Source organism: Jaculus jaculus, chromosome 2 (genome assembly GCF_020740685.1).
Source record: "Jaculus jaculus isolate mJacJac1 chromosome 2, mJacJac1.mat.Y.cur, whole genome shotgun sequence".
Classification (NCBI taxonomy): Eukaryota; Metazoa; Chordata; class Mammalia; order Rodentia; family Dipodidae; genus Jaculus; species Jaculus jaculus.
In genome coordinates, this window is record NC_059103.1 from 187,768,941 (window position 1) to 187,790,953 (window position 22,013).

General features: G+C 41.7%; 1 protein-coding gene across 1 annotated transcript; it reads left to right on the forward strand.

Annotated features, from left to right (window-relative positions):
- Positions 1-426: 426 nt before the first annotated feature.
- On the forward strand, positions 427-21,078 carry Med30 (mediator complex subunit 30). Its single transcript, XM_004661376.2, has 4 exons — positions 427-630; positions 13,084-13,242; positions 13,550-13,654; positions 20,859-21,078. The coding sequence occupies exons 1-4, from the start codon at positions 454-456 to the stop codon at positions 20,952-20,954; spliced, it is 537 nt and encodes a 178-aa protein (XP_004661433.1). The 5' UTR covers positions 427-453; the 3' UTR covers positions 20,955-21,078.
- The last annotated feature ends 935 nt before the right edge of the window (positions 21,079-22,013 follow it).

The following is a 22,013-nucleotide window of genomic DNA, read 5'->3' on the forward strand; positions in this document are numbered from 1 at the left end:
ACATTGAAGCATGCAGAATCAAGAATTTTGTTTCCTGCCGTTAAAAAATGCTTTCCGTCCTCTGAACCTGCCTTGTGACTATCAAAGAAAACAAACCACTACAAACTTCTCCATAGGAAACCCAACACAAAAGACTTTCCTTTGGAATTCTAACGCAAAGCAGAGACTCCAGTCCGGCTTCTGGAAAAGCCCGTCCTATTTTCCCCAAGTACCCGCCCACTCTGGCCGGAGCTCCACTATGATTGGGTGCTGGACCCGTCCGTCTTTCCTCGCCAGGCCTTCTGCCCAATCACGTCCGGCCTCTCACAAAGCACAGGTTCCCATCCCCTGAGTGGACGGTGGGAGTGACGTTTGGGTGACGTCACGCGCCGCGCAGCCGGAAGTGTGGCCGGCTGTTTTGAAGTCGGCGGCCCCGCGTCTTCCACGCTCGGGGGGCTCGCGGCGGCCCGCGCCATGTCCACGCCTCCGCTGGCGCCGGCGGGGATGGCGGGCGGGCCTTTCGCGGGGCCGCAGGCTCAGCAGGCCGCGCGCGAGGTCAACACGGCCACGCTGTGCCGCATCGGGCAGGAGACGGTGCAGGACATCGTGTACCGCACCATGGAGATCTTCCAGCTGCTGAGGAACATGCAGGTGCGCGCGGGCGCAGGCGGGCGGGCGCGCGGGGAGGTCGTCCGCACCCACCCTCCCTCCGGCTTGCTGTCCCCGCAGGCCTAGCACGCGGGGTGCTGTTTTCCAGACCGCGTTTCGGCGGGATTTTTTTCTGGATTCGGCCAGCTCTGCACTTCTCAGGAGAGATGGGTCGCGCTCTGCTTCTTCCAAATCTTTCCCATGTTTTTCCCCTTGCAAAATTTCTCCCAGAAGAGGTTGGAGAAGGATGTGCAAGAAGTTGAAAATTTCACATTCTGCTAACAGTTTTTGTGTTTTGTTTTTTTTTAAGAAAAAAAGTCTCCCTCCCCCTTCCCCCTTCCCCCTTTTTTTTTTTTCAGAAGTAGGGTCTCTCTAGCCCAAGCTGACCTGGGACTCACTCTGTAGTCTCAGGTTGTCCTTGAACTCAGGGTGATCCTTATACTTCTGCCTCTCACTGCTGGGATTAAAGGCGTGCACCATCCGGGCCGGCTGCTTCCTCCTTTCATTGCATAATTAGCACAATGAACTGCGCTCATGTAAAGTTTTGACATTTATATGGATATACCTGTGGTGACCCACAGTCACAATATTAGCCATCGTTCACAAAGTTTCCTTATGGCCCTGTGAAATGCTTGCGTTGTCTCCTGTGTTCATGAGCAGCGACTGTTTTCTAACGTCATAAATGAGTTCCATTTTTTAAATTATTTAAATCATTTTTCTTTACTTATTTGAGAGCAGCAGACACAGAGAAAAAGAGGCAGAGAGAGAGAGGGAGAATGGGCGGGCCAGGGCTTCCAGCCACTGCAAACGAACTCCAGATGCGTGCGCCCCCTTGTGCATCTGGCTAACGTGGGTCCTGGAGAATCGAGCCTCGAACCGGGGTCCTTAGGCTTCACAGGCAAGCGCTTAACTGCTAAGCCATCTCTCCAGCCCAATCAGTTGCATTTTTAAAGTTTTGCCTAAGAAGAATCCTAAAGTATGTAATCGTTCTTTGTTTGGGTTCTTTGCCTTTATTGCTGCTACTGTTTTGTTGTATGAATATATCAGTGGTTTTTTTTGGTTTTTTTTTTGTCCATCTGTTGGGGACATTTGTGTTGTTTCTTCTTTGGAGTCATAAATAATGCTACTGCAAATGTGTTCTTTGTGAGTGTGGGTGCATGTATGCCATTGCCCGTGTGGAGGTCAAAGGATAACTTCCGGTGTAGGCCCTCGCCCTGAGGGTTTCTTGATGGTCGCTGCTGTGTAAAGCGAGGCTAGTTCCCCTGTGAACGTCCAGGGGTTCTCTCGCCTCTCAAATCCCCAGGGAGGTGCTGGGATTTCAACCACACTACAGTATTCATTTTACATAGGTTCTGGGATCTGAACTCAGGTCATAAGGTGGAATTTATCCTCTGACCCATCTCCCCAGTTCCCGCTTACAAACTTCTCTGTGGACATGTTTCCTTTCTCTTGGGTAGATAATTTAGGAATGCAACCGCTGAATCCTATGTTATGTGTCTGTTAAAACCGTTTAAGAAATGTTGCCAGAGTGGCTGAGCTGTTTCCATCTCCTTCAGCAGTCCTTCAGACTCTAGTTTCTCCTCTTTCCCGACATTTGTTTCTGTATGTCTTTTTGCCTTGCAGATACTTATACCTTTTTGTTGTGGCTTCTCTTTTCCTTCTCTTCAGAACATTATCATTAGAGAAAGCCTTTTTAAAAAACTTTTCGATAATTTTATTTATTTATTTGAGAGCGACAGACAGAGAGAGAAAGAGGCAGATAGAGAATGGGCACGCCAGGGCCCCCAGCCACTGCAAAGGACCTCCAGATGCGTGCGCCCCTTGTGCATCTGGCTAACGTGGGTCCTGGGGAATGGAGCCTCAAACCGGGGTCCTTAGGCTTGACAGGCAAGTGCTTAACCGGTAAGCCATCTTCCCCAGCTCTGATAAAATTTTTTGGTTTATTTATTTGCAAGCAGAGAGAGAGAATTGAAACAGAGATAATGGACACACCAGGGCCTCTCAGCTAACACAAACTCCAGGTGCACGCACCACTTTGTGCATCTGCCTTTATGTGGGTACTGCAGAATCAAACCTGGGTTGCTAGTCTTAACCACTGAGCTATCTTTCCAGCTCTGATTTTTGTTTAACTTTTGTTGACATTTTTCATAAGTATTGACAATAAACTAAAATAATTCCCTCCACCACCCTTATTCTCTCCTCTCAAATCCACCCTCCTTGAATCCCTTCGTCTTTCCAATTAGTCTCTTCTATTTTAATGTCATCCTATTATGAAGTTCTTATGTAGGTAATGTCAGGCACTGTGAAGTCATGAATATCATGACCATTTTGTGTCTGGAAGATTGCATTGTAAGCAGTCCTACTCTTCCTTTGGCTCTTAGATTCTTTTTTTTTTTTAAAACTTATTCTTAATTTTTACTTATTTATTTGCAAGCAGAGGGAAATAGAAGAGAGACAGAGAAAGAGGAGGCACTCCAGGGTCTCTAGCCACTGAAAACTAACTCCAGATGAATGTGCTCCTTGTGCTTACGTGGGTCCTAGGGAATCAAACCTGGGTCCTTTGGCTTTGCAGGCAAACACCTTAACTGCTAAGCCATCTCTCCAGCCCAGGCTCTTACATTCTTTCTGCCATCTCTTCAGCAATGAACAATGGAGGGTATCGTAGAGATATCTCGGTGCTGAACACACTGCGGTCACTTCTCAGCATTATGGTGACTTGAGATACTGTAGTGGACACTGCCATCTGAAAAGAGAAGCTTCTCTAACCAAAAGTGAGAGTAGCATTAGTATACATGTGTAAACATTAAAAAAAAAGTGCTCCGGGGACAGTTTGGTGGGCATAATACATACATTTAGCCAGGTAACAGCAGGCATACCTCCCATAGGGCTCATGACCTCCCCAACCATAGGCTTAAGTAGGATTTCAGTACCAGGCATGTATATCCTCCTGTAGAGGGGCCCTCTAGTCCATTTAGGGAGCTGTTAGTTCCCACATAACAGCCATGCTACTTTACACCAGTTGACCAGTTGACATACTTGGCCCGGGTGGCCAGTCTTGGGCTTGCAGGGCCCAGCGCTGCTCAATACCGCTGACGACGTCTCTCCTCCAGAAGGCAGCATGCAACCCAGCTCCTGCCAGCCTTCTGATAGCCAGTGAACAAGGGAGGAAGAATGATAACTCTCTTTTTTTAGCTTTTGAAAATTTTTATTTATTTATTTATTTATTATTTATTTATTTTTTCAAGGTAGGGTCTCACTCTAGCCCAAGCTGTCCTGGAACTCACTCTGTAGTTCCTCATTGGCCTCAAACTCACAGTGATCCTTCTACTGACTCCCATGTGCTGGGATTAAAGGTGTGTACCACCACACCTGGTTTGAGAAACAGACGTTTGTAATTTGGACAGAATCCTTCTTGTTGATTTTACACATCTTGCTATTGTTGTCAGACCTAAGAAATTTTTGTCTAACCCAGAGTGATAAAAATTTTCACCAGTGTTTTTCTTCTAGATTTTTTTTTCCAGTTGGGGCTTTTATAAATTTTTAATTCACTTATTTTTTATTTAGATTATAGTCATATCTCTTCTCATTCCTACTTATTCCCCTGAGGGGTAATTAGGGCCTCTGTGGGGTGGAAAATATCTACCCACTCTGTGACTCTTCCAATCTTCCCTTTTTTGCAGCAGACCCTGAGCCTTGGCAGTGTGTTAACAGTTTGTTTTAGTGTTGAGTTGGCTACAACTTCTGAATTTCTGTTATGTGTGCTTTGGTTCATTACAGTGTCAGTTGCTATTTCCCTATTGTTGCAGTCAGGTTCGCCTTGCTGGTAGAAATCACCCAACCAAGAGCAGTTTCTGGGAAAAAGAGATTTATTTTGGCTTACAGGCTTGAGGGGAAGCTCCACAATGGCAGGGGAAAACGATGGCATGAGCAGAAGGTGGACATCAGCCCCTGACCAACATAAGGTAGACCACAGCAACAGGAGGGTGTGCCAAACACTGGCATGGGGAAACTGGCCATAAAGCCCATAAGCCTGCCCCCAACAATACACTCCCTCCAGGAGGCATTAATTCCCAAATCTCCATCAGCTAGGAACCTAGCATTCACAACACCTAAGTTTATGTGGGACACCTGAATCAAACCACCACATTCTGCCCCTGGCCCCCATAAACTGATAATCATACATGATGTAAAATGCAATGCATTCATCTCATTTTAAAAGTCCCCATAGTTTTTATCAATTCCAATGATGTTCATACATCCCCATAGTCCAAGATCTTTTAACTGAGCCATAATACCAAAAATAACCTCAAAAAACCCATAATGGCACAGAATAAATATTCACACTGCAAAAGATGGCATTGGGCCTAGCAAAGAAACATTCAACCAACGCAAGATTTAAAACAACCAGGGCAAATATCAAACTGTAGCTTCAAGTCCAACAACTCTAGCCAGTGACAAATCTCCAAGTCTGATAATTCTAACCAGCAACAAGTCTCTGGCATTCCAATTCTGCCCCTCCAGCTAGGCTACTCACAGTCCTGGGAAACTTCATCGGGGCTGGCAGCTCCTTGGCAGCCATCTCATGGTCCCAGCATCTCCACTGGGTCACCACTGCAAGCCACGGTTCATCCTCATGGCCCCATGGGTCTCTATGAAGGCAACCAACAAACCCGCTTCACACTGCCCATGGCCATTTCCAAAACACAAGACCGTGTTGCAAACTCAATGACCCTCTTTCCAGCATTTCTTAAACTCCACAATACCAGGTAGGATGCCAATTTGTTAATCCAGGGGGGGAATAAAGCAGACTTTGAAGAAAAGGACACTCCTTGAGCACCCAGACCCCTTCAAAAAAGTCTACATTCTTCTTGTTGCCCCAGCGCAGGTCAGCTAGCCCAGGCTCAAAGGTTGTAATCTCTCAGTTGCAGCTGAATGGGCAACAGTTCACCCAAAGATTTTTCTTTCTGTGCCATATCCCTCTGCTCACACCAGTTCATTTCTACGCAAAGCAACCCTGCACAACTTCTCAGGACACAGGCATAAGAGCAAGCTTTTCACACAAACTGCTAGCCCAGTCCAAGCACAGCTCTTTCTCACCCTCATGAGCCAAACCTCACAGTCCATAGTTCTGACCAGAATAGTCCATCGAGCTGTACTTACAGCACTACAAGGCATCTCTTAGGCCGAGGTTTCAACTCCTTCCACTTTCCTCTTGAAAATCAGCTCCAAAAAGGCCAAAGGCACACAGTCAGGTGTCCAGCAGCAATCCCACTCCTCGGTACCACTTTACTGTTGCAGTCAGGTTCGCCTTGCTGGTAGAAATCACCCAACCAAGAGCAGTTTCTGGGAAAAAGAGATTTATTTTGACTTACAGGCTTGAGGGGAAGCTCCACGATGGCAGGGGAAAACGATGGCATGAGCAGAGGGTGGACATCAGCCCCTGACCAACATAAGGTGGACCACAGCAACAGGAGGGTGTGCCAAACACTTGGCATGGGGAAACTGTCCATAAAGCCCATAAGCCTGCCCCCAACAATATACTCCCTCCAGGAGGCATTAATTCCCAAATCTCCATCAGCTGGGAACCTAGCATTCATAACACCTAAGTTTATGGGGGACACCTGAATCAAACCACCACACCTATGATGCAGGATTTTGGGGTTCAGGAGGGGTCACTGAACTTGTGAGCCCCAATTTTGAGTCTTTATCCTATTTTAACAAAAAAATGATTAAATGCACTTGAGAAGACTAAATTATGAGTTACTGAATTTAGTTAGGGAGAAATCATAATTTTTGAGGTTTAATTACAGGAAATTAGAATCTAGGAAAAAGCCAGGACAGTTCTGTACACATGTGGGACATCAAATATGGAAGTCCCTTCAAATAGCAAACAAGAGAAGATTAGAAATAGTGAAAGAGTTGGAGATAAAAGATAAATCTAACATATAATCAAAGTGAGAAGGTACCCCAAAGCATCTTACAGATAGGCAAGATTAACAATACTGAGGTCAAAGTAAGTATCCCCCTCAGGGATAGACTCAGTGGATGTTCAGTCCAGGCTATGGGCAAAAGGAAGAGAGCAAAAGAGCAATCTGGGGAGAAGTTGGACCACGTGGGTAACCTTTATAGAGTTCAGACATCCAATCAGGGTGAGCTTTGCCATCAGGCTTAGGTGTGTAAGCAGAGACCTGATTGGTTTGGACTCAAGAGGCTAATACTTGTTTGGTTCATGACTCAGGAGGCTGATGACCCAGGAGGGACCAAGATCTGGTTGGTTTGTGAACTTAAAGGGCTGATCTAGGGCTGCTGAGCTGAAGAAGCAAGAAATTCCTTCTGAGGTGTCACTGGCAGCCATCTTGTAGGTACAGGGTCAGACCCAAATTTCATTATTGCCAAGATGGACGGAATGGCATCTCCTTGCTCCTTCTTTGGGCTTCTGTCCCTAACTGTCTGAAAGAAGCTCCTGGAGGTGGTTGTCTGGCTGGCATTGGGAGCAATGCTGTTACTGCTTCCTCTGCAGTTTCTGGACCCCTAGCAGATGTGGTAGATCTGGTACATCTTGTGGTAAGCAGTTGGCTGTCTTTCCCTGCCATCTTGACGGATCTTGGCTCTCCCCAGTATTGTCTGCCTGACCCCCCCCCCCCCAACAGTGTTCTAGTGTTGTTCCTAAACTGTCGTCTTGACTAGAAGCTCTACAGTTTGGGTTTTTTAATACAGCTTTAATCTGGGAAGGGAGAGTTACAGTGATTAGTATGCTCTAAGCTCACTGTTTTGCATTCTGATATCTACATTGTTTCCACATAGTTTGGTTAACTCACAACTCACTGTAGTGTTTGCTTATCAACACTATCAGTAGTGGATATTATTCTTGTTTGACCATTGAGGAGTCTATGGATAAGAGCAGTAAACTGAGGGCCCAAAGTGGATCAGTAGTGGGATAATATGAATCTCCAGGCCTTTATTTCTTAAATGTTTTTTCCCCACTTATTTTCAAGCAGAGAAATAGATAGCAGAGATAGATAAATGACAGATGGATGTGTGGATGGATAGATGATAGAAAGTGTATGGTCATGCTAAGGTCTCTTGCCAATGCAGGTGAATTTCAGACCATGTGCCCCTAATGTACATCTGGATTTATGTGGGTACTTGGGAATCAAATCCTAGCCAACAGGCTTTACAAGTGTGTTTAACCACTGAGCCATCTCACCAGCCCTCAAACTTTTTGTTTATGCCCTGAGGAATAATTTATTGCCTTTTTAAGGTTGAGGCATTTTCTCCTATTTTTATAAATGTAACAGTTTATGGAAATTTTTTATGACAGTATCAGTATGTCAGTGTGAAATATAAAGGAAGTGCTAGAGAGATGGCTTAGTGGTTAAGGCACTTGCTTGCAAAGCCTAAGGACCCAGGTTCAATTCCCCAGTACCCATGTAAGCCAGATGCACAGAGTGGCACATGCATCTGGAATTTGTTTGCAGTGGCTGGTGGCCCTCTAGTGCCCATTCTCTCTCTCTTTCTCTTGTAGATTAAATAATGTATCAGAATTTAATTATGACATGCTGTGTACAGACCACTGAGTTAGGACAGGCATAGGTAGTAGCTAAAGATCAATGCTTTCCTTTGTCAAGTACACAGTTGTAGGACCAAGTGTTATATATAGTTAAGAAAACTAAAACTTAACAAGGAAATTACCCAACATCATCAACAATATATATATTGAAAGAAATATAAATCAGTTTCATCACCTACACAGAAGGAATTGTGTTATCAATAACTAGGATCCATGTGGACCTACGTTTAAAGCTCATATGTAATGGGCTGTGATATTACTGAGGCATCTTTCCACTTGGTTAATTCTGTAGTCTGACTCTTTTCAAACCCTTTGGGGCACATCAAATTTCACTTAAAAAACAACAGTGTTGTGGCCCTTTATTTTCATAAAGCCAGAAGAACTGATACAAACATGCTCTTAAATATGTACCACCTAGTTATGTATTAATGCAATAGGCCCCTTCTCCACAATTTCAGATCTCCAGCACCCACCTGCAGTGATGAGTGTGGTGGTGCAGGCCTGTAATCCTCAGTACTGGGGAAGCAGAGATAGGAGGATCCCTAGGGTTTGCTGGCTCACTAGTCTAGCCAAATCAGTGATCTCCAGGTTCAGTAGAAGAAAGACCAGTTTAAAAAATAGTAATAATAAGTTGAGGATGTTGGAGTAAGACAGCCACAATAGACCCTGGCCATCACATGCATGTGTACAGTAAGATTTACCTGTCTTCTTTGTCATGACATGGCTTCTGGTAAGCTTAGAGAGCACAGACACATGGGCAAGACAGCTCAGTAAAGTAGGCAATCCAGACAGAACTGTACAGTCTTCTTTCTATGTGTGCTTAATATGGTGATGTAAATATAAATTCTAGTTTCTAGTATGTAGAAAATATGGCATAATTCCATAATATACTACAAGGTGCTTCTCTATGTAACATGTGATCACTGTGCCTCTTACCATCCAAACAAGAAAGCGGAGAAATTTAGACTTTCCTCAAAATTGTTAGTTACCTTTTCTGTACTAGTAGTTGAACCTAAGGTCTTGCATATGCTAAGCAAGTACTTTACCACTGAACTATATCCCCAGAAATCCCTTTACTTTTTTTTTTTTTTTTTAATGTAGGTAGGGTCCCACTCTTGCCCAAGCTGACTTGGAAGTCATTATGTAGTCTTAGGCTGACCTCAGACTAACAGCCATCCTCCTACCTCTGCCTCCTGAGTGTTGGGATTAAAGGTGTGTGCCACCGTGGCTGGCTCTCTTCACCTTTTAAGACAGGATCTCACTAAATTGCCCAGGCTGCATGAACTGCTATTTCGGCTGGTCTTGAACCTGTGACCCTTCTGTTTCAACCTTCAAAATATCTGGAATTATAGGCCTTTGCCCACCAGGCCTGTAAGAATCTTGAATTATGAAAATTTAAATACTCAAGACCATATTTTGATGGTATTTACTGAAAATAATTCATTAATGATATTCAAGTGTATACTGCTTTGTACCAATATCTTCTATTAAAAACTTTTTTTCCCAGTAAAACTGAGTGATGGCTTTCTGTTTTAATCAGTTATCTGTTTAGTTATGAGCCTCTCAGTTATCATACTTAATGTATTTTGAAAATATTTTCATGCCCTCACCTACTCCACACACCATGTGGCTGCTGCTCATTTGAGTTCACTGCTCCAAGTGCCCATCCTGCTCCTAGCACCCCCCCCTTCCTGCCCTACACACTAAGCTGCCAACGCCAGGTGCCTCTCCCCACTCCACACTCCCTTCCCTTGCCAGCCACGTCATGCTGACACTGTCCTGCTTAAGTCCACAGCTCTGTGGTCCCCTCCCACTCTACATACCCCTCTCTTGCACTCCCTGGCCTACCATGTCACCACTGCATATCAGCACATGCACCCTTCTGTCCTGTTGTTGTCCCCCCACCCCCCCGTACCGCTACCATGTGTGAAACACTCAGCCAACACACTATCTCCAAATGGGCAGTGCAAAATGAGTAGCACAAAATTGAAGGCAATGTGTCTCCTTGAAGAATAGCCATTTCCATAATAGAGGCTCCCCTGAGAGCTACTTAGAGAAATTCCAGACAAAGAATTGAAAAGCATCATTATAATAATAAGTGAAATGAACTTAAAGAGGATATGAGTAGATGACTGACTGAAATCAAAGAGAACACAGAAGACTGACTGAATTCAGTAGAAGCCTGAATGAACTCCAAAAGAACACAGACTCCTAAATGAAAGGAGTAAATCAAACCAGAATATGAAATCAAATCAGTGAAGAAATGGAAATCTTGAAGAAAAAGAAAAATCTGAAGTAAAGAATACAGTAAGTCAAATAAGAGTCTCTGTAGAAATCTAGACCATGTGGAGGGCAGAATATCAGCATGAAGATAAAGTAAAGGCAGTAATGATACCAAAAAAGTAAGCAGAACATGACAGACTTTGGGAACACCAAGAAAAGACAGATCTGTTAATGCTGGACATAGAAGAAGAGCTTCCTGCCCAGGGAATTGAAAATATTTTCAATAAAAGTATAGAAGAAAATTTCCCCAATCTAAGTCCAAACACCAAATGCACAGCACAAAGGATACTGAATGGCATGAGAGAAACGACAAGTCACATATAAAAGCAGACACAGCAGAATAACAGCTGATGTTTTCCTATGGAAACTGGTTCTTAACCAGTAGGGCTTGGAATGGTGGAATTTGAAAAACACAGCTGCCAATCCAAAAACAAATGTTGATGTTATAATATCTGACAAAAACTAATCACAACAAAACTAATCTTAAAAAATAAAGAATAGGGCTGGAGAGATGGCTTAGCGGTTAAGCGCTTGCCTGTGAAGCCTAAGGACCCCGGTTCGAGGCTCGGTTCCCCAGGTCCCACGTTAACCAGATGCACAAGGGGGCGCACGCGTCTGGAGTTCGTTTGCAGAGGCTGGAAGCCCTGGCGCGCCCATTCTCTCTCTCTCCCTCTATCTGTCTTTCTCCCTGTGTCTGTCGCTCTCAAATAAATAAATAAATAATGAACAAAAAATATTAAAAAAAATAAAATAAAGAATATTGTATATTGATTAAACAGTCAAAGCACTAAGAGAAAATTATAATTCTATGTTGGCACTGAACATAGCACCCAACATCATAAAGCAAATAGTATTAGAAATGAAGTCAGATTAACCCCCAGTAAGCTCAGCACAGTTATACTAGGGAACTTTAGCACCCCACTCATTCAAGTTATCCAGAAAAAAAATAAACAAAAACCATGGAGGTAAATAATAAGGGCAAATGGACCTAATAGATATGTACAGAACATTTCATCCAAAAACTATATAACGTACATTCTTCTCAGCCAACATGGGCCTTACTCTAAAATAGATCACATATTAGGACACAAAACAAGTTTCAAGTTTCAGGAAAATAAAATAACCCCTGGTATTTTATCCAAGTACAGTGCAGTAAAGCTAGAAATTAACAAATGCTAGAGAAAATACAGAACGTGAGCCGGGCGTGGTGGCGCACGCCTCTAATCCCAGCACTCAGGAGGCAAAAATAGGAGGATTGCCATGAGTTTGAAGCCACCTTGAGAATACCGAGTGACTTCCAGGTCAGCCTGGGCCAGGGTGAGACCTTACCTTGAAAAACAAACAAACAAAAAAATACTTGGATATAAACAATAGCACACTATTGAATAATGAATAGGTCATTGAAGGAATCAAAAAGTTCTTAGAATTCAATGAAGATGAGAAAAGAACATACCCAAACCTATGGCATACAGAGGCCTAGGGTATAACCCACTACTGTGCTTGTGCTAAGTGGACACCGTGTCAGACTGCCTTGCAAATAGCTGTTTCCCTACACTGGTACTGCTTGTTCACGTCCTCAGTCACAGGTGTTTCTTTATGCACAGGGCAGGAGTTAATGCGGAGATGTAGAGCCAACGGTCACCAAGAATGAGCGACTCTTGTGTGCTCAGCGGTACACATGACGTGTAAAGCACCTCTTCCAGGGCTCAGGGGACTGACAGGAGAGAGGGTGCAGAAAGGAACGCACGAGCGGGCTCTGGAGGTCTGTGTTCTGCTTACAGCATGACTCACTCTTGTGAACTCACAACTGATGTGGTTTCCTGCACAAGACTCACTCTGTAAGACTCCGTGCTTCCCCGTGTAAATAGTGGCACTGATGGTTCGTGGGAAAGGGAAGTCGGGTCGTTCAGAGGCATACCACTGGTAGGTTGCGAGTCTCCTATAAACAACCTCCCAGCCATGACTTGTGCAACAAAAGAAAAAACAAAAGCAGGATGGAGATTAAATGAGAAAGATTTTCATGGGAGGCAGAGGAGAATGAGAGCAAGTAACTAAAGGGGGATGGGATAGAATCCATTGTGTATATGTTTGAAGGTGTCGTATGTATGTATGTATGTAAATAAAACACATTTGCAACAGCAGCGGTGTTCTGTTTGTTTCTTGCAAAAAGTAATATCCTGATCTTTTATTCTTTAAAAATAAATTGCAATTTATTTTGAACTTCTTGGTTAAGCTTGGTGCTTTATGTAATGGTAATTGTAAAACTGTACGAGTTTTTTAGTTATAGTTCATACTTTATAGGGGAAAATACTTCAGACTAGCCAGAAGGCTAGTAGTTTCTAAGGCTGTTTTGCAGCAATGAAACACTCCAAGTTGCTTAATAAATTGATATGGCATGCTCTTAAATTCTTTAAACATATACACACAATGAATTGCCTATTCATGTTTATTCCTAAATGTTTTAAATTGAACTTGATTGCAAGGAACAGCTTTGTCTTTATACAAATGGTTTCTATGTATTGCGTATATGTGGACCATGGAGAAGCTACAGAAAATCTTGATTTACATTAAAATATTTTACTATTTTCTTTTGCCTTACTAAGCTGCCAAATGGTGTCACTTACCACACTGGAACTTACCAAGACCGGTTAACGAAGCTACAGGACCATCTTCGCCAACTTTCTGTTCTCTTCAGGAAGCTGAGATTAGTCTACGACAAATGCAATGAAAACTGTGGAGGGATGGATCCCATTCCAGTCGAGGTACGGTGCCACAGAAGGAACATGAACATGAGGGGACATAGAGCAGCAAGACATTTATAATGTTTTCCTTTTTCTCTTTCTCTTATTTTAGCAATACTTCCTAAATTTTAATATTGTTTTACTTTTGAACAGATGAAGATGTATGATGATTATATGTATGTATTTTTGCATAAACAATTTTTGTAGTTCAACTTATGAACAAGTAAAAATATAAAAATTGACCTTAAGCTAGTATTGTCTGTGTATGTGTTCAGTTCGAATTTTTGGATTACATTTTTTACTTCTGACTTTTGTTCATTACTTGTAGCAACTTATTCCGTATGTGGAAGAAGATGGCTCAAAGAATGATGATCGAGCAGGCCCACCTCGTTTTGCTAGTGAAGAGAGACGAGAAATTACTGAAGTAAATAAGGTAAGTTGTTGCTCTGTACATTTTAAATTTTCAGAATTCTTTTGTGTGTGTGTGTGTGTGTGTGCGTGTATTTTTTCACTCTAGCCCCAGCTGACCTGGAATTCACTCTGTAATTCTCAGGATGGCCTCAAACTCACAGTGATACTCCTACCTCTGCCTCCCAAGTGCTAGGATTAAAGCCGTGTGCCACCACGATGGGCCAGAATTCTTAATAAAAATAATTAGGGAATCCAGCTAGAGAGATGGCTTAGCGGTTAAGCACTTGCCTGTGAAGCCTAAGGACCCCGTGGCTCCATTCCCCAGGACCCACATTAGCCAGATGCACAAGGGGGCGCACATGTCTGGAGTTCATTTGCAGTGGCTAGAAGCCCTGGCATGCCCATTCTCTCTCTCTCTCTCTCTCTCTCTCTCTCTCTCTCTATCTATCTATCTATCTATCTAATCTATCTATCTATCTCTATCTCCCTCTTTCTCCCTGCCTGTCGCTCTCAAATAAGTAAATAAAATAAAATAAAAAAATTAAAATTAAAAAAATAATTAGGGAATCTGGTATAACTCAAAAACATAATTTGAATTATAGAATCACATGAAGTTGCCTTGTGACAAATTCAACCTGCCTAAGCTTCAGCCAAGAACTAATGAGTAGGCAGAAATGCTGTCTGAAGTCAGAAGAGAACCCCACGTTCATGCTGAAAAGCTCTCAGAAGCACTGCATGGAGGACTGTTACCAACCCACTTATTTCCCTAAGCTGAGCTCTACATCACACACAACTGCTTCCTCTCCGGCTGAGTTCCACCTCAGGCACAACTTATTCCCTTCCCCAGGCTGAGTTCTAGCTTACAGCATATTTGGAGCAATGGTAAAAATTTAGATACAGAAAAATGTGGCATTCTCAATATGTGAGTAAAAACCTACAAGAATTATAAAAGTATAATGCGTCCTCAGCACCCTTCCCATGTTCCTGACTGGAGTACATGTATTGTGAGTATGTCTGAAAATTCAGAAAATAATCTTCAAATGGTTCTCATGAAACAGAAAACAGGGAGAGTTGGGAGTTCATTCTACAGTGGAGATGTGGTCCATGCTAACCAAAGCCTAACAGAAATATAAAACACGGTGACTAAAGCCACCTACCTAACTTTTTCACTTCCAAACACAGATCACTCTCCTGACATTTTTCTTTCTAGTTAATATAATTCATCAAGGCATGTACAACTCACATTAGATACATGAAGATAATTCAGTTTCTAAGCATAATGCAGTATTACAAGGGTTACATTGGGAAAAAAACAGGCTTTCAGATGGCTAAAAACAGTTATTATAGTTCATTACCATGTACTGTTCAAAGCGCAGTTAAAATAACATAATTTCATCATCTTAGTATTTAAAGCCAATATTTTATATATATATAAGTGAAATATAAAAGGATTCCTATTTAAATAAGGCATAAAACACACCACTGTGTTTAGCATAATTTTAGAATTTATAAGCAATACAGAAAGACAACATATAAAGGTTAACATTTGGGAGATATGTATAAACTTGTTAGAATGTTCAAAGAAACTCATTTGATGAACAAGTAGTCTTATATAAAAAGTTTTCTGCAAGGGTTCATTACCAGGTTGATACTAGGTTCTTTTATTGCTGTCAGCCAGCAAGATTATACAATTCTGTTCACAGTTGCAACAAGAAATATCAAGTAAAGAGGAATTACATCAATAACACGTGACTGATCTTACTAAGATATGTGAAAGAACCTTTTGAGTATGTGTAAAGTTTCTCAGGGCAGGAGATAATATATCTGGGGCTCTTAAGTCTGTTCCCACCTCTTTCAGATGTTCTTCCAGTTTTCTTCTCCATACCTGACTCATTGCCTCTGAGAAGGTTCTCCATGGGGGTCAGCCTCCTCCTCAGTGGCATCCTCTTGCATCCTCTGAGTCCCAGTCTTGGGAGATACAGAGACAGGAAGATAGCCATGAATTTCAGGCCAGACTGGGCCATATAGCCAGTGCCAGGCCAGCCAGTGTCTATTTGGCAAGACCATTTCTTTAAAAAAAAAAAGGTAAAGGAAGGAGGGAGGGAGAAAAATAAAAGGAAGGTTGCCCCCTTTACCTGTGCTCTCTTCTTTTGATCACTTTTTCCACATGTGACCATAAATGTTTTCTTCCATGAAAACAGAAAGATAAACACAAGGATTTTGACCCAGTGTTTATGTGGAACAGGTTTTTCAGCACCACGTAGTTATATGATATTTCTGAAAGTCTGTTTATTTTGGATTTTTTTAATAGTCTGATTACTTTGTAGTAAAAGTCAATATTTCAGGCTTCTACCACCTTCCTCTAGTGCCTCTATCTGGAGACCAAGCCTTCAGCAAATGGGACTTTTCCAAACACTTATATCAACTGTAGCTTCTCGTCAAAGTTTAGCATTAAAGTTAGTGCCTTCTTATTGTACTATGGCATATTAAAGTAAACCCTTTAGCCGGGCGTGGTGGTTTACGCCTTTAATCCCAGCACTCAGGAGGCAGAGTTAGGAGGATCACTGAGTTCGAGGCCGCCCTGAGACTACATAGTGAATTGCAGGTCAGCCTGAGTTAGAGTGAGACCCTACTTAGAAAAAAAAAAAGTAAACTTTTAAAAATAATAACCTTGTTTATTTTTACTACTAAAAGCCAATTTAAGACAATAATAACAAGCACATTTTTAAAAAATATTTTTAATTTGTTTATAGAGAGTGAGAGAGAATGGTCATGCCAAGGCCTCTTTCCATTGCATATGAATTCCAGATGCATGCACCACTTTATGTATCTGGCTTTATGTGGGTCCTGGAGAATGGAACTTGCAAGTAAATACCTTTAACTGCCGAACTATCTCCCCGGCCCAGGGAAAGGTTTTGAGGCATTGAGGAGATGGCTCAGCGTAAAAAGCACTTGTGACAAAAGTGTGAGGCCTAGCCTTGGGTAGACAAAATCTGAATTCAGATTCCCAGCACCTACTAAATCCTAGGCGGGCATGGCCACTCACCTGTAATCTCATTGTGTGGGAGGTGGAGGCTGGAGGCTGGGACAAACTGACTGGCGAGACTACAGAATTAGCAAGCTCAGGGTTCAAGTGGGAGACCTTGCCTCAGGAATAAATAAGGTGGAGGGTGATTCAGGAAGAACCTGACATCATCCTCTGGCCTCTACACACATGTACACAACATGTGAACATGCTACACACATGCACACACACCACACATACTCAAGAGTCAGTATTGGATTGTGTCAAAGATTTTTGCTTGCTGTTTCATTTCCATTCTTCTGGAAGTTTTTAACTTGACGTTTTGCTTTTCACTGAATATTCGAATATGTGAGTAGAGTACTCTAATGTCTGCCCAGTGTGTGGTGTGTCACCCTGTGCATTGCAGATGGGTGGGCAAGTGTTTTCCTGGTGAACGTAAGACTAACGAAACAAAGCAGCACCTCTTCATACACCCTGGCACGTTGTGAGGACTTTTTTCTAGAAATTACTGTACTGTATTTTTAGTGCATTAACATTTAATTGTATTGACAAGGGGCTCAGTGGATCTGGATAATCAGTGATAAAATTCTGTTAAAAGTACTTGGAACTCATTAACGTGCATAGTTTTAGTCTAAATAAAACAAGAGGCTTAAACCTCTCATTTTATCCTTGACTGGTTATTTTCAGGTATTATATCATGCACTTGAAATTATACAGTGGTATGTTGGCTGGTGTGTCTGTGTTCTATGGGGCATCTGTTCTCAATCCTATCATAGAGCCAGGAAATGTCAAGGCACACAGTTTGTAGTCAGCATTTGATGTAAGTCATCAGATGCCAAAATAGTCTCCTTGCAGAAGTCAGGTTTTTGCTGTATTTAATTGCTTATTTTCTTCATACTTGGAGGGCTCCTCAAACCTCACTACCCCAGAAAAGGATGTTTCAGACTGTAAACTTTGGGAATGTCAGGGTGAGTTTAATTTGGCTTAAGGTATTCTGTTGATGCTAAATGAAATAGAAAGAGGTAGCGGGTGATAATAAGGAGCTGACATGTAATCCAGTGCAGACATTTAGAAATTAAAGCGTTTTTAATCAGGTGTCACCATCGTTGTATGAATATTAAATGACATGGTATGACTTAGCATAGACACATTCTGTAAGCTCTCCTCTGTTTACGCATTCACCTGTTAATGTAATCTATTATGCACAGCTGATAGATTTTGAAAATAGCAGCTGTCAACTTCTGTTAAAATCAATCAGTGGCAAGACTATGCATTAAATCCTATAGCACATCTTGAAAATGTATTTACAATTTCACCACTAATAAGCATAACTGTCGGCTTCACTGTTGATAGTTTCAAGACGTGTTTTGACTGTAGGTATTTTACTTATGTGCTAACTTTTAAATGTAAAACTATGGTATGGCATCTTTGAGAAATCTATGCAAATACCTTGTCACACCTTTTTAAAAAATCAGTTTCGCCTAAAATTTGGAAATGCCCTATATTTTCTGGTACATCTTTTTTTTTGAGTTAGTGAACTTTTAAAATTAAAAAAAAAAAAAACAAGTATATCAGAATTTCAGTTTCCACGTTAGCATCTGAAAGTCGTCTTATTGGTAGGCTGGCACTCACTCCAGTGACGGCACCATTAGGGAGCCATCTGCAAACTGTTTTTGGATATTGATTATAAAGTCTGTTTTTAACCACCCAAGAATATAATTTTATTCATTCTACTTACTCCTTAATTTTTACTGAAAACGTGATAGCTGAGCTTTTCCTTGGGCTTCGTCTTATAATGGTTCTCAGCTGTGTCTGGAACTTAACTCCCTGCTCTTTCCTCATTCTCACGAGCGCAGTCCTGTCACCGCATACTTACCCGGTGAACCCTTTCGTCGCAGTTTAGCCCAAGTTCAAGGCCTTCCACTTTCTCACCACCTTCTGTAGCCCCTAAGCAGAGACATTCTTGTTTGCTGACCTTTTCATTCAGAGCCGGTGTCTGTTTTGGAATCCAACTGTGGTCCGCCCATACAGTCGGCTTTACCAGGAATCATCTGGTCAAGAGTCCTTTCCTTCCTCCCGCGTCACTGATCTGAAACTTTAGAAAGTGACCATGTCCAAGCTGGATTACAGTTACTACTTCAAATTAGATTTAAACTTTTTGTTTTTGCACAGAGTGATATATTGACTGGTGTGTATCCTGGGTACCTCTGGCTAACCTCAAGCTCACTATGAGCCCAGTCTGGCCTCACACTCTGTAAGCTTCCTCCCTTAGCCTCCAGTGTGGTGGGATCACAGGCAGGAGCCACCACACCGGCTTTCAGATGAAGCGTTTTAGACATCAACTCATACTATTGCCCTTTCTTTGATTCTTTGTCAGTAGCTCTTTCTGACAACCCTTTTGGAATGTTGGAGGTAAGGAAACTATAGTACACAAAAGATTTCCCAGCGGAGACAAGACTTCTGAGCATCTTTAAAGAGTAGTCAACTTAGCAGTCAGCTTAGATTATTGCAAGCTGTGGCCAGTGTAACTAATTATCACCTTATGGGTGGATAGAAAGTACACCTGTAACTTACAGGTACCTTAGACTATATAATCCATCCATACTTGAGAAAACTGAGGGGGCGGAGGATATGTCTGAGATCAAATAAACAGTTGGAGACAAAGTTGGAACAGGCGATGCTATATTGCCAGACTTCCAGCACATGAAAATTAGAACAGGCCATGATACTGTGTTCCAGCACATCAACTTTACCTTCGTGTTCCTCCCAGTGCTACCACTTCTGATGTCCTAAGAGCAAAGCTGAAGAGTCTTGTACACAGTGGAGAACCCCTCCGACTCAGTACTTCCTGGTACATCCCAGCAATCTGATTGGTGGTGTTAAGTACTATATATACTGCTTTAACAACTGCCTACCACATACAGTAACAGAGCTTAAAGATGGGTCTCTTTATGAGCTGTAAGTCTAGCCTTTATGTTAGACAGTCAGACACTTGATCTATGTTGTGCTCTTCTACTTTTAAATATGAATTAAGTTGACTTAATAGTTTTTGTGATTATAAAAGTCTTGTAATTGCTTTTTCGCAGTGAGAGTGCCCAGTCCGTTTTAGTGTCCTCCGTCCTGTTTGTGACTTCTACCACTAGGTGAAAATAATGAAAGCAATTTGCTTAATCCTAGCTTGCTTTGTAATGAAATTAAAATAAAGATTTTAGACCTCTTCCTAATGAACATATACTACTTTACCTGAAGGTAGTTTAATGTAGTACCTATAAGACCAATTAAGTCTTATATCTCTAAATGCAATATTTCCAAAGTGTTATAGAATAATGATTATCATTGTAATAACTAGTAAGGATTGTGGCCAGAATCTATTTTTATTGTTATTCTCCAAGCAGGTATTTGCCACATAGGACTTGAGGAAAGCATATTCACACAGAAATTTCCAAGCCATAGTCTAGTGGGACCCGAGAATAGAAATGGGGAGACATGCCATGAGCACTTCAGGCATACAGCGAAGCTTTGGGGATCTTGCTTGTTGTGTTGGGCCCAAGTCATTTTCTTTTGTTTTCAACATTAGAATTAGATTGTGCTTTATTCTATGGCCAGTGTTTTCTGCTACATTTCGGAACACCTAGTTACATGAGGCATTGTGTTTTTATTACACTTGATGTTGTTCTGTTGACAGTTTACATTGCATGCCTGCCATTAACATTTGCTGAATGCTTTCTTACATGCTAGGCAGCTGTAGTATTCTGTGAACCAAATCATTTCATCCTCCTCTGAACTGCTGAGGTAGGTTCAGTGATTACCTGCATCATTCTGATGGCCATTGTCTTCAGTCAGTCACTGAGCATCCTGTCCCTTAGTGTCTGGCTCATGTGTGCTGTGAACCATCGGGTTCCTCTGATCTTGCCGCATCATGTGTTTAGGCTTCCTAACAGTGGCATGTCTCACTTACTTTCTTTGATGATAGAGGCAGAAGAGTAGATGAGTTGGAAGACTGGAGACTTGAACTAAAACTCAGGGTGCCAGTCAGAGAGTATTTGGGGCAGAAAAAGGCAGAGACTTTTTGCACTATAGGAACATTTAGTTTAGCTTCTGTCTGAACTATTATTGGATCATTAGTCCCAACCTATGAGCTTCTAACTTCATGGTCTATATGTTTCATGTAATGTTTTCATAAATTCTTTTGTTTCCACAGAAACTCAAACAGAAGAATCAACAGCTGAAGCAAATTATGGATCAATTACGAAATCTCATCTGGGATATAAATGCCATGTTGGCAATGAGGAACTAAACTGATATTTAAATTTTCTGCTCGGCAAATGATACAACATTGGATTTTTTTTCCTGTTTAAAAAGGATTACTTATCAGTTTTTATTTTAATCACTAGTACTAAAGTTTCTGTTTTCACTTTAAAGTATTCATTAAGTGGTGTTTTTTAATGATACTGACTCTAGGAAAGATTACTGTAATAAACTTTGATGGGGTTTATGTTTTTGTTAATCTATAATTGCTTTTTAAAAGCAAAATAAAGTCTTGTAAATAATTTTTTTAATTTTATCAGTTGTTTTGCATATTTCATTTAACCCTTTTAGAAAAAAATTAAAGTTTAAGTATTTCTCAAATTAAAAATATCAGCTACAGGGACTGGAGAAATGGCTCAGTGGTTAAGGCACTTATCTGTAAAATCTCGTGACCCAAGTCCGATTCCCCAGTACCCACATAAAGCCAGATGCACAAAATGGCATATGCATCTGGAGCTGGTTTACAGTAGCTGAAGATCATGGCATGCCCATTTTCTGTCTGTTCTTGCAAATAAATAAAATACCTTTTAAAATATCATGTTGGAGAAATAGCTTAGCAGTTAAGGCACCTGCCTGCAAAGCCTAAAGATCCAGGTTCAGTTCCCCAGTACCCAGGTTAGCTAGATGTACATGGTGGTACGTGTGTCTGAAGTTCATTTTCAGAGGCTAGAGGCCCTGGCGTGCCCATTCTCTGTCTCTCCCTCCTTCTGTCTGTCTCTCACACACACACAGATAAAAATTTAAAATGTCAACTAAAGCATGTGACATAAACTAATTAAAATTAAAAATATATGTTACCTACTCCAGCTCAGTTTTTAAAGTTTAGTTTCATTCTCAAACCAGTTAAAATGAGAAAGTAGTTTGTTGCATTGAAGATTACTTTGACATGTCCTTTGCTTGTTTGGTCCGAATTGAAGTGGTGTCTCTAAAAAAGAAATTGGGGGGGGGGACGTTGCTGGAGAGATCGCATAGCGGTTAAGGTGTTTTGCCTACAAAGCCAAAGGATCCTGGTTCGATTTTCCAGGACCCACATGAGCCAGATGCACAG

Bases quoted from the DNA above. Each gene is read 5' to 3' on its own strand.
- Med30 (XM_004661376.2), top strand. From the start codon at position 454: ATGTCCACGCCTCCGCTGGCGCCGGCGGGGATGGCGGGCGGGCCTTTC. The intron at 631-13,083 runs GTGCGCGCGGGC...TGCCTTACTAAG, and splicing joins AGCTGCTGAGGAACATGCAG to CTGCCAAATGGTGTCACTTA. The intron at 13,655-20,858 runs GTAAGTTGTTGC...TTGTTTCCACAG, and splicing joins AAATTACTGAAGTAAATAAG to AAACTCAAACAGAAGAATCA.